Source organism: Pelmatolapia mariae, linkage group LG15, assembly GCF_036321145.2.
Source record: "Pelmatolapia mariae isolate MD_Pm_ZW linkage group LG15, Pm_UMD_F_2, whole genome shotgun sequence".
Taxonomy (NCBI): domain Eukaryota; kingdom Metazoa; phylum Chordata; class Actinopteri; order Cichliformes; family Cichlidae; genus Pelmatolapia; species Pelmatolapia mariae.
This window is the reverse complement of record NC_086240.1, coordinates 5,760,206-5,773,696: the sequence shown is the minus strand read 5'-3', so window position 1 is coordinate 5,773,696 and position 13,491 is coordinate 5,760,206. Positions and strand designations below refer to the sequence as shown.

The 13,491-nt window shown below is 39.6% G+C and overlaps 1 protein-coding gene across 1 annotated transcript; it reads left to right on the top strand.

Moving 5' to 3' along the window:
• The first annotated feature begins 236 nt into the window (after positions 1 to 236).
• On the top strand, positions 237 to 4,624 carry slc25a47a (solute carrier family 25 member 47a). Its single transcript, XM_063495248.1, has 6 exons — positions 237 to 368; positions 920 to 963; positions 1,047 to 1,118; positions 2,561 to 2,740; positions 2,845 to 3,109; positions 3,394 to 4,624. The coding sequence occupies exons 1-6, from the start codon at positions 332 to 334 to the stop codon at positions 3,705 to 3,707; spliced, it is 912 nt and encodes a 303-aa protein (XP_063351318.1). The 5' UTR covers positions 237 to 331; the 3' UTR covers positions 3,708 to 4,624.
• The last annotated feature ends 8,867 nt before the right edge of the window (positions 4,625 to 13,491 follow it).

Below are 13,491 nucleotides of genomic sequence, written 5' to 3'. Positions count from 1 at the left end.
ATTAGTTATACACATAGGCACACAATTTTATATATAATACATGGACAGTGTCCTACGTAAAAGCGAACTGGGTTTATTAAGTTCACATGACTCTTTTTGGAATTTATAAATTTGTCAAACAGCGCTCTGTGTCGCTAAGCCGATTCGCCGTTTTGGCTAGGTTCGGGTAAAGTCGGAAAAAACGTTTTCCCTCGTCGGCATCGGCGGTGACGTTTCACTGTTACACAAATTGACGTAACAGAGCGACACAGTCAAGGTTATGTAGCGCACTCAAGAGGAAGAATGGGCTCACATATGGCACATATTTGTCGGTCAGTCACCAAATGACAGGATGCGTTTGGCTGATTTCGTGTCTGGATCATTTGCAGGTGCGGCTTACATTAATCTATCATTTTATAAATGAAAGTAAGCTAAAGTTAGCTGAGGAATTTGCTAATGAGCTAGCATGATATGAATTTGGACACCCCCTATAATAACAGCATATTAGATTCATGCTAACGCATATGATGCTTTGATCGCTATGTTTTGCCGTAAATTGTTAAAGTAAATGAGTCCTGTCCTCACTAGCAAAACCGTCTTCTGTCCTGGTAAATGTTACGGTCGTAATAATCATTAACTGATATGTTAACTAGACAATTTAAAAAAGATATAACCTGCCATTATCATTATCATCATTATCCACAACAACTTTAAACTTTCCATGTCTAGCAGTTTGATTGCCACCTATGACAGAAAATGTTTACCCTGAAAAGCCTGTCAAGGTTACTTTTTTAAATTACACAAAACATCAGATCAGCAACTTTTCATTTCTGACCTTGCTGTCACCGTCCCCCATTTTTAAGTGTAGCAGTTAAAACTTATAACCTCAAACATCTCTGTGTGTGCTATGTACGTGCACTATTTTCTTGTAAACAAACAGGGGCATGTGGAGTTGCAGTGGGCTACCCTCTGGACACTGTGAAGGTACGGGAAAAGATATGTCTCAAAGCAATACAACATACGTAATTTGTTTTTGCTTTTTTACCAGATATTCTCAATCTCTCTAGGTTCGAATACAAACACAGAAGCAGTTCACAGGTGTATATCAGTGTGTAGTGGAGACATTTTCAAAAGAAGGGGTAAGTGGAACTTCTATAGCCTAACCATAAATGCCCAGTAAAGGTGTGGGTGTGTGATCTAATTCAAGCTAATGTGACAAAATCCAGGGATTCAGGCGGACCAGCTCAGCTAATAGAATTGTGGAAAAGCAGCACATGTGACAGATCACTTTGTTACATTAAGTGTGCACAGCTACAGCTCCAGTGTTGGTGAAAATGGAACACTATAGTTTTCAGGTCATTTAAACAACATATAAAATGTATCAAATATGGGCAGCTTGGGAGCACAGTGGTTAGCACTGTTGCCTCACACCAAGAAGGTCCTGAGTTTGACTCCACCATCTAGCCAGGGCTTTTGTGTGTGGAGTTTGCATGTTCTCCTGTGTTCGTGTGGGTTCTCTCCAGGTAATATGGCTTCCTCCAACAGTGCAAACTTAGTTAGTGGGGTTAGGTTAATTGATGATTTTAAATTGAATTGACTGGCTCTCTGTGCTAGCCCTGCGGCAGACTTATTCAGGGTGTACCCTGTCTCTTGCCTTGTGATAGCTGTGATAGGTTCTAGCCCCCTATCCTGATAAGAATAAGCGTGTATTGTGTATTTGTGTTTTTATTTAATTTATAAATCATTTTTTTTAAGTATGGTCTTTTCTCAAATTTGATGCTAGCAAACTGTTTCTAAAACATAAAAAAAACATGGAAACATCCAAACTCCTAAGGATAACTGGTAACAGGTCAGCAACATCACTGGGTCTAAAAAGAGCATCCTAGAGAGGCAGAGTGTTTCAGAAATGGAGCTCAGACGAGGGTCACTGCTTTATAAAAGACTGCATGCAAACGGTTCAGTAAGTTAAGAAAAATGCTCATCAGTGTTTGTGTCGCATAATACCAATAAAAGATACTGAATTCAGAGATAGCTCTGAATGCAAGGCTAAAAACAAATTTCAGCCTTTATTTTGGGAGCTTATAGCAACATATGCTGATATGCTGTCAGGCAAGACCTTTCTAATAATATTACAATGGTATACATTCATATAAAAAAAAAGAAAAACCTCCAGATGTTAATTGTTTACCAGCTGTAATCTTAGATCGTTCAAGATTGGAAATGTACGTTTAGCTTTCAAAACTACAACTGCTTAGTCATTTCCAGTTTCTGTTTCCAAAAACGTTGCATCTGGAGAATGTAGCTTAAATATACTCACCACATACAGCTATATTATTATTAAGCCATTTTGAATTGAGAAGAGGTGATGTAACCCAGTGGGAAAGAAGAGGCGATGCTACAGAGTGATAAACGTTTGGAAAATGTGTTGCTGTGTTTAATTCAGCATTAGTTTTCTGTGTTATCGTTTGATATTTTTATCAATAACATATAGGGGTTAAAGATTTACAAATAGCTGATTTCTGATTTTATTCGTGGAGTTACGTGATCAGTGGTTTCTCTTTTTATTCTCTAATCTCATCAGGTGCATGGCTTCTTCAAAGGCATGTCCTTACCCATTGCCACAATCTCTATGACGTCCTCGGTGGTGTTTGGCACATACCGGAACTGCTTGCAGTGTCTGAGCCAGGCACGAGGAGCTTGTTGTGGTCCAAACACCAAACTGGAAGTCTTCCTGTCTGGAATGGCCGGCGGTGTAGCTCAGGTAATGGAGATTTCAATAACGTTTTGCAGTTGTACAGATTGTTTACATCAATGCTAACATACAACATTTTTTTGCTGAAGCTCTTGTGATCTGCCAACCAACAGGTATCAGTGATGTCTCCAGGTGACATTGTGAAAGTACGTCTGCAGTGTCAGACAGAGTCCAGGCGAGCATTAACCAAGACGCCCAAGCCAAAGTACCACGGTCCAGTTCACTGCCTGCTAACCATCGTCAAACAGGAGGGACTCATGGGGCTCTACAGAGGAGCTCTTCCTCTCATGTTAAGAGATGGGCCATCATATGCCACTTACTTTTTGACATATGCAACTATCTGTGAATGGTTTGCAGGTGGCAATAAGAAAAAGTTAGGTAAGTGAAGCAGGGGGGCGAAAGCCTGCTATTGTTTTAAGTATGTGCAAATCTTCTTGCATACTCATCTGTATCAGCTGTATCAACACAACCAGCAGTTGTGTGGTGAATTTTACAAGAACGCTTTCTATAATTTGCTATATATAATTCTATAAAATACCTGCTTTAAATGTGGCTCCACTCCTGAAACTAATTCAAATCCTTGTAGAAAATGTTAACCTGCTCATATGAGGAGCCTAACTAGCATTTACTTGATGATAAAAGTTGTGTAATGTTTCCTCTAGATTGGTATGTTGTGATGCTGGCTGGGGGAATAGCAGGAATGGCCGGTTGGACTATAGGAACACCCATGGACGTCATCAAAGCGCGCCTTCAGATGGATGGAACAAGGGAGACAAAGAAATATAAGGGCTTTTTCCACTGCATAGCTGAGACTGCAAGAGTGGAGGGAACTGGGGTTTTCTTCAGGAGCCTAGGCATCAATTGGCTGCGTGCATTCCCTGTAAACATGGTGGTGTTTTTTACATATGAGGTTCTAACTGGTTTTTTCCAAGCTGGTGGTGAAGGTGTTGACCCGCCTCGGTTAGGGTTAGAGTAATATTTTCCAACCTCAAGGCTGAGTGCTTGATATGTAATAGCATTCGACTGCTTTATGCGTTTTTGCATTGCATTGCAATATTTTAAAAGAAAGATCATTTCATTGGCACTGTTACACTGTAACGTATAATGAATACATTAGTAAGTGATACAATACATTTTTAGTGTAAAGTTTAAGTGTCAAGCTACCAAGAGTTTTTGGCATGATCCATGTGACCACTAGATGGCCTCCCTGACCAACTTGTTACATTTTGGCCTTTGTTTTACTGCTCTGCCTAAAAGTAAGAAAACAGTCAGCAGAGTCATTAAAGGACTTTTGTCAGTGACCGTATATTTGACTTTATTCAAGACCGTTTAGGTCTTCAGCTTAAAATGAGCCGCAGTACGCACAGTTTACAGCAATCACGTTACCTGTCCACAACCATGCCATGTATATGTTTTTAGTTAGTGCATTTTTTTTTTTTGCTGTTTCCAAAAATGTTACATGTGGAGAATGTGACTTAAATATGCTGAACATAAATCAGTGTATTGTTAAGCATTTTTGAACTGAATTATTTATTAATTGAATGACTTTTTAAAACTAGACTCAGGATTACATTCTGCATATCACCAAATAGGACTTTATGACTCCTATTTAAATCTTTAAAACAAGTTATCTGTATCTATAATATAATATTGGAGCCTATATACATTAACTCATACATTTTTGTTTTTCTCGCTTTCCCCTTTCTTTCTCATTTCTGAAAATACAGCACATTTTAACTGCTGCTGGCTATGGTTTTATTTTGAGGTCTTGTGGGTGCACAGAAAAATCAGGGATCTTCAAACACTAGGAATGTTGCAAATTATTTATCTCCAGCAATGTGTTTGTACAGGTATTATGAGAATGTTCAATGTGCTTTCCACAATAAAGGAAGTTTGCAGAAAATTTGTTTTAAGTGTTGCATCAGTCTCCTCATTAATGCTAGTAATTAATTTCATAATTAAATGTTAAAAGTAAGCAAAAGCAATTATTGCTCTGTCGCTCTGGTTTATTTACCTGTTCAAAATTTTGCTGAATTATTTAGTTATATATTATTTTTCTTTGGAAAAAACAAACACACAGACATATATTCTCACCTATAAGTAAAGATAAGTCTCTACAAGTGGATATTTTCTAACTACTACACTCTAACAAGACTAGATGTCATGAAACCAAAGAAATCATGCATAAATATTTAAAGATGTGTACTATAAATACTGTCAGTCATAACAGGAAACAAATTCACATAAACAACTATCCAAATGAGTAAAGTTACCATGTGTATTAAAAATTTGAATGAATTAGATTGTGGATAAATGGTTCATGCTACGTTTCTCCCACTGAAAACGCTACATCCAGATGAACAGAATCAACTTTTGGAGACGTGCTGTCCAAACTGTCTCACCATTAAACAAACACTCATGTACCTAAAAAAAATAAGCTGTAAATTATCCTTTCATTTTATTCAAACTTAGAGGAAGGTTGATATTTATTACAATAATTATACATTGGCATTATTAAATTGAAACGAAATTCATGCTTGAATGGACAAAAGAATGAACTTTGCATGCAAGGCACACTAACACGGCTTTTTAAATGTCCCCAGTTACTTGACAGAGTTCAAGTTTTTCAGTATGAGCTGTTCTTGAATTGGACATATTTAGCATCTCCCAAATGATTATCTAGAGACCTATACTACCGAAATAATTGGACAGGCTTGGACATACTTTACTCAGATTGGACCAGATTGACACATGTTCTCTATTCTATTTTCAAATTGTAGGCTCTGGCATTTAAACAATGCTTACTTGCTATTATTGACCACAAAGTGTGGCATAAAAATATCCCCCAAGCACAACCAGTCTGGCCTGTTTATACAAGGCAGGAGTCATGTTTCGTGTTGTTCATGCACATTCTGACCCTATCATCCGAATCAGTGGTTGATCAGTAGTTGTTGATCAATGGTCGTGAGAATTTGCATATTAATGATCAAGGAACTGACCGCCGAGCCCATTGTTTCTTCAATGGTGCTAGTTTTAGTCATTATGGAAATGTACAAAGAGCTTGGACAGAAGAGTGTCTGGACTTCTTTAAGTTGCTTGAAGATGCTTCACCTCTCATCTGAGCAGCTTTATCAGTTGGTCAAATGGTGGAGAGTCCCAGATTTAAGCCCTATGGGAGTGTCCCCCCAAAAGGGACATGGACCCCCCTAATGATCCTCTAGTTCAATTCCCTCACAAATTGGTACAGCAGCTGCACTGCAACCAATAAATTAAGGTCTGTAGATGTTCTTGAGTTTTAGTCAGAGAAAAGGGAAAATTACAAGCAGGCGAGAATCAAACCTTCCTACCAAGAACCCCATGTCACACAGTTACATCCATTTCAAAAGCTTCTTGAATACAGCTGGCACCTCTTCTATTCCCTTCAAAACCGAGTTAGGGGTATAAACAACACTATTGTTTGATGAAATTATTGGCTCAGTCAGATTATCCCGCAAGCAATATCAAGTGGAATCCTGGAAGCATTTTAAGAGCTGAATGAATGACCACACCGAGCAGCCCACAGACACTATTTCTGCAATAACCCCATTTATCATTCTCTCACTCTCCTTCTCTCTCAGGGTGCTTGTTGTGTGAACTGCTAATTATTCCACATGAAGTATGTGTTAAAGTGATGGTTTCATCTGTTTTACATGTGTAATAGGCTCATGCGTATCCACAATGGGTGCAATAAATGCCTATTATAAAGAACTCAACTGTAATGATTTAATTGCAGTACGAATGACAGATTTATTCAGTGAATAAAGTGAGATCACGCTGGGTGAGACCCCAGGAGTTCTGTTTTCACTTGGACAGACCTTTGGTTTACATCCTGCAAACATGAACAAATAAAACACATACATGCTTTCCTGTTGTGAAACTGCATGCATGTATTTACAGACAAGTCATTACACTGCCTGCAAAAAACAGTCTTAAACATGATTCATAACCAGAAAAGTTTGCAGTTTCCGTTAAAAATGACCTAACATAGCAATTATGCAAAGTTATGTGTAGTTCAATGCCTTTGATCGGCAAGGGTGAAGAGTTTGGCCAAACATAAAAGAAGGTTTTCTCAGTCTATAAGCCTTTATTTCAGTTCCAAGCCAGAGTGGGGATTCATAAACCAGGCGTTTCCACAATGAGATGATTGCTAAAATTCTAGGAACTGCCTTTCGTACTGTGAAACAAGAAAACCAGTCAATGTTGTCTTTGTTAGCTGCTTTTAATTAAACCAGGCCTTTTCCCCTTATGCAACAACAACACACAATTATGCAAGGATTTAAAGATCTCCTTCAGTAAAACTGAGCTGAATGCTGAGTGACACCTTTTTCTTCTTCTTTTTGTGTTGCTATCTTTCAACAGCATTGAAGGATGCAGGCTTAGGATATGCTGACATGACCCGATTATCGTATTTGTCAGTGATTAAAAGAAGATGTTTCTAACCTGGATTTTCCATTTTTGGATGGCATTTGGGCACAGAAGATAGCATAACTTCTTATGCACAAAGCAGAGCATGCAAAGAGAATATTGTCCTGTTGCCATTTTACTAAGCTAATCGGTGAGTTAAGTTCTAACACATGACTCATGACAAAGGAGAATTTCATGTATTTTAACTATATCAGAGCACATGTTATGTTTCTATGCTGAATATTCAAGGGTCATAGGAGCATGGTTTGTTTTTATTACTAGAACCAAATTATTAAGCAGCAAGTTTACTTTAATAGAATAAAGTGAATTCAGAACAATAGTTTCGAAGCAAAATCTTAGGAACTTCCAAAGGGCTGTCCAAAGTAATGCCTAAGTACAATGATTAATCAGCCAGTTGTGTGGGTGATTCATTAAATGATGCGTGTTCGCAAAATGTCTTGAAAGCTTCATTTTGTTGTCAGAAATGGTCCTTGGTAACTACCACTTGGGCCCCCTTTAACCAATTGCTGTTTGGGCTATTTTGGGAGCTCTGCGCTCCGCTGTTAGTGACGTGTGCTGCTGGGTAAATTTGCAGCTCCGGCGGCCTGGGCCTGCAACCTCAGATGGCATCAATCGGGAGGAAATAGAGGGGTGGGAGGGAAAGAGAAGAAAGGGTAAGAGCAAAGATACTAGAACGAGAGGAGGTGGACAGAAAACACTAAAAAATACAAATACTGTGAGATGAGCCGAGGACAAGAGAGGGATGTTAAGTGAGATGCAGTTCAAAATGGAAAAAAATACAGTACACAAGATAATTAATCAGACAGAAACACTTCGGAAAAAACTAAATTATTTTTAATTGAATCTGAGTCATTTCAAATTAAGCATTGGTGAAATTCTGTTTGTATGAAAGGGAAGAGAGGAAGGACGCATTCATGAGGAAAAATCAACTGCTCTCAATTCTTGATGACTAACAAGTGTAGGGAAGAGTCAGGCGCAATGATGGAGGTGGAGGAGTGGGGGCGCTATTGTACTTCTTATTTATTTGGAAGAAAGGATATACTGAATAAATCCCCTTGATGTTCAGCGCAAATTCTGTCTTAAATCATGCCTTTCAAGATCCATTTGTGGTACTTTTGCTTTATTTCTTGCACTGGGTAGACTGGGTATCTGAAACTGTATTTAAATGAGAAAGTTTTCACAATCCTTTTGCTAAAAAGTAGACAAGGAGAGTATTGTATATTTTTTAAAAATGTCAGCGAGTTCTTTAGGTTTGAAATTGATTTTAATTCATGACAGTAGTACAACGGATACTTCCACTGGCCTTACATTAGTGTCCTGATAGTGCATCACCTTCACCATCAGATACTTTTATCTTAAAGAGGGATGAACAGCAGTCCGTAATAAACATAACCATCTAACATTTTTCTTCTTTGACTTTTCCAACAGCAATACTGGAAGCAGCTCTAGAAAGTGCATATAAATAGTTCATAGAGTAGATGACAGGAGACCCAATATTGCTCCTTGGAGGACACCTTTCTGAGCTTCTAATGTGTTTGATTTGACAAGAAATCACAAAAATCATAAATTTTACAAGTGTGGAGGAACTTATTAACAGTAGTAGGTCAAAGATTAAATCCTGGTAGTTATAATGGACAAAAAAGGTTTGTGTTAAAGAATGATTCTAGGATTATAGTTAAACAGCAATGACGTCATCAGATATTTAGGCCACCAGTGTTACCATACCTTTACAAAATAATACGACTTTATCTGATTTCCACAATGAGACAATTATCCCCAAACAGAGTTTCAGTCAGTCACGCAATTGTTGTAGACATTATAATTAATCAGTGGTTGAAGTTTGTTTTTATTCCTTTCAAAAAATTGCCTGTTAAAGCAAAGATTTCTCATTCCTTTAGTCATTTCAGTTTGGATATCTGTTGAAATCAGTTTAATCAGAAACATAAATTCAGAGGATCGATAAGTTGACCATAAATACCTTATCTCCTCCAGAGCTTCACTAATTGCAGAGGTGGGGCAATAAACACCCATAATCGCATTCCCTAGAGCACAGATGTCCTCAGTAACCTATTCAAATTCCTCAGGCTCTGGGAATCAGTACACAGCCCCCTTTCTCCCTTCTGTTCCATCAAAACACAGCTACTGTCATTTAAAGCACTGGCACAGAGCCAGTTTTCCATGCAGATAAACATCTGGTGCTGTTTTGTTTAACATCACATGCTTAAATTCCTCTTTTTTATGCAAAAGTACAAAAGTGAGTTAGAATTAGTTACACCAGGAAGTGTGGGTTAAATGACATTCCACCCATTTCCTAGAAATATTTGTACTCGGATTTCGTAGCATTGTAAAATCTGACTTAAAGAATGTTCATACTTGTTGGTCCCCCCTCCCACCATCCCCCCTCTTTTTTTTAACCGAGAAGTTTTTGCTACTGAAGTTTTGCTAATGTTTAACAGATTCACTATAAGATCGTTGCATTTAATTTTTTTATTCAAATATCTTTGTAGGTATACAGAAGCCCATTTTTTAGCGACAGCCAGTCCTGTGTTTGATATGAAATTTTGTGTTACATAATGCTAGTTTATCATATTAATTGATCAACAGAAACCCCCCCTGAAAACTGCTAAGGTGAAACAAGGGGGGTTTCTACAACTGCCTTTTTGACAGAAGGATAGCAGTAAGCAGGACAAACTTAGAAGGTGGTAGAGAGATCTGCTATGGTGTATGACTTGGAGATAGTGGCACAGAGAAAAAGATGGGAAAAGGAGTTGGCAGAGCTGAATGTGATTTCAGTCACTAAGCATGTTAACAGGCAAAACATCTATTACCTACCTACCATCTTGGCCAATGTGATGCAGAGGATTTAGGGTGTGAAGAAGTTCTTGTTAACTCCTGTAGCATGTTAGCAAAAAAAGCTTTGATGATGGAGAGTGGACATCAGCTCCTGCAGTGTCGGTTGGCAATGCAAATTGAGCCTGTTCAGATTAGCATCTCTGTTGAATGAATCAGCACAGTGTAAGCAGTTGTTTTTCAGTATTTTTCACTAATATTTTTAACCCCACTCCATGCCCAGCTGATACATACAGTTAATCATGACACACAATGCTAAGGCCTTTACTTTCTGTTGAGATTTCATTTAATATATTTAGAATATTTTTTCAATCAATCAGCTGTTTTCAGACATATGTGGTGTCACAAAAGCCACTACAAATATGATGTTACAGAACATAAATCCATTGCTGGAGATTGAACAGATGTAAAGTACTTAATATAAGCTCAGTTTTGAACATTTCCAACAGTAATATTAATCTGTATAACACTAATGATGCATATTCTTCTGTAGAATGGGCATTTACTTTTGATATGTTATGTACAACTTGCCAGCAACCCAATTTTATGTGTAGTGAGGTGTTTTATACTGTTTTATTGATGTCACAGGATGAGTGTGTGAAAGTGAAATTAATTTAACCAAATGACTGTCTGTAGGGCACTTGAAAAAACAGGAAGAAAACGTTTGAGAAGGAAGAACCTTTTGCAAGAGAAGAAAATTAGTAGGGAAAGATGGAGAAAAATAAAGAGAGAAACAGCAGAAAGCAACAGACAAGGATAAGTGAGGGAGAAGGGAAAAGGAAGAGGCAAAGAAAAACTGATGAGATATAGGAGTAAGGGTGGGTGAAGAGAACTGTCATGCAGTTCTAGAAGAGAGCCTTACAGCAGCCTTAGTGTTGGCATCTCTGATCATCTACTCACTCTGACAGCTTGGCGTCATGGTAGAGGGTTCAGACCAGGTCAGTCATCAGATGACAGATTATATTCAAAGCACGTGTTGACCCAGATATTGGCAGTGGATAAATTCCACACCCCCTTATTAGTTTCAAATGTGATCAAACTTTATAAGTTAAGGACTTTATTGCATCTTCCCTGCAGAAATTGCAATAGAAATAGGACTGCCATACCACACCAGGAACACTTTTTTTTTTTTTTTTACATAAAAAGTGCTGATAACCCTCCTGTAGGCCCACCACCTGCAAGAGGTGCTGAGGTGATTCCCAGCTACCAAGACTAGTGATTGGGACATGGAACATGACCTCTGGAGAAGTGGCCTGAGGTGGCGCGTGAGGTTGAGAGGTACTGGCTAGATACAGATCAAAAGTTTAAGACCACAACTGAGAACATTCAGGGATAGATGGCAAGGGAAACACACACCACTTGGAGAAATGTTCCCATGCACCTCATGGAAACGCTTGCATTAAGTATGCCACAACAAATTTTTTAAGTGATCAACAAAAACGGTGGACCTACTCAATACTGAGTTCATGTTTGGAACTTTGATTTCTGTTTTGGGCAGGTTTACAGGATTTTTGGAGGTGTGGTCCTTTTGATCAGCTGCAAAACAGCCTATTTCAGTTTAAGTGTTGTTTTCAATAAAGTGCATGCTCAAAAAATGTTTTGTCTCCCTCCCATTTCTTCTTGTTGCATGTTGAAGCTCTACTTGGAACCTTGTTAAGATTCAACCATCCAAAATATGATTTTTTGCCTTTTTGCCATTTTTCAAGTTGTCTTAAACTTTTGATTGGGACTGTATAAGCAGGCTCACCTCAATGCAGGCCTTGAGCTCTGGAACCAGAATCCTGGACAGAGGTTGGACTCTGTCCAAGTCTGGAGTTGGAATTTGGTGAGAGCCGGTGGGCTGGGGTGGGTATCTTAGTATTCCCTTAACTTGCAACTCTGTACGTTGGAGATTTTCCTGGTGGACGAGCGGGTTTGTTCCCTGTGCCTTCGGATCGGGGAAATGGTCCTGACTGTCATCTGCACTTTTGTGCTGAATGACAGTTTACAGTACCCGTCCTTCTTGGAGTTCCTGGTTGGGGTGCTTGAGGTGCTCTACCAGGGGACTCTGTCATCTTACTGGGGGCCTCCACGCTCATGTGGGCAATGACAGTGAGACCTGGGAGGAAGGGCCTGGCAGACCTGAACCCGAACGGTGTTCTGTTATTGGAAATCTGCGCAAACCACAGTTTGTCCATAATGAACACCATGTTCGGACATAATGGTGTCCATAAGTGCATGTGGCACCAGGACACCCTAGGCTGCACATTGATGACTGATTTTTTAATCGAGTCATCAGATCTGCAGCCTTATGTATCTGGACACTCGGATGAAGAGAAGTGCTGAGTTTTCAACTGATCACCACCTAGTGGTGATCAGCATCCTCCCCCTCCATCAGGTGGAGGGGGAGGATGCTGAATAGACCTGGGGCACCTAAACAGCTTGGGCGGTGGCTGAAGCAAAAACTTGGGTGTGGGAGGAGTTCAGAGAGGCCATGGAAAAAGACTCTCAGACTGCCTCGAAGAGATTGGAACCCCACTGGAGTGGTTCACAGCTGAGTGTGAAGCGGCAGGAATGAGAATCAGCACCTACAAGTCTTAGGCCATGGTCCTCAGCTGGAAAAGGCTGGAATGCCCATTCCGGGTCAGGGACGAGTTACTGCCCCAACTGGAGGAGTTTAAGTATCTTGGGGAACTTATTCATGATTGAGGGGAGCGGGAGATTGACAGACAGATTAGTGCTGTGGCTGCAGTGATACGAATACTGCACCAGTTCGTTGTGGTGAAGAGAGAGCTGAGCGTAAAAGCAAAGCTCTCGAGCTACTGTTCCTACCCTCACCTATGGTCACAAGCTGGTTGGCCTCTCACACCAGCACACCACTACCCTTTCACCCTAGGGTGAAGAGTTTGGCCATCCGGGAGGGGCTTAGAGTAGAGCTGCTACTCCTCCACATTGAAATGAGCCATTTGAGGTCGTTCAGGCGTCTGACAATGATGCCTCCATGCCTCCTGGGTGAGGTGTTCCAGGTATGTCCCACAGGAAGAAAGCCCAGGGCAGACCAAGGACATGGAGAGATTATTATATCTTTCGGCTGGCCTGGGAAAGCTTTGGTGTTCCTCCAGACAATGGAGGAGGTGGCTGGGGGGAAGGAGGTCTGGGCTTCTCTGCTTAGGCTGCTGCGCCCGAGACCCAACACTGGAAAATAGATGACTAGATGGCTGGATATACATAGATATATAGCTATATAAAGCTATATATATATATATAAGATTAGAGATTATAATTACTGAATATATGTTTTAACTGTGCAATGGTAACCCCATGAAAAGAATGTCATCAATGTTCTTTTACATACGTTGAAAAGTTATGTTTCTTTTGTGTTGAGCCTGCAAGTCTGTACTAGTTCCTGTGGTATTATGTCTGACTGATAAAATCAAGATATACAGACATGGGGAACAGAAAGTGAA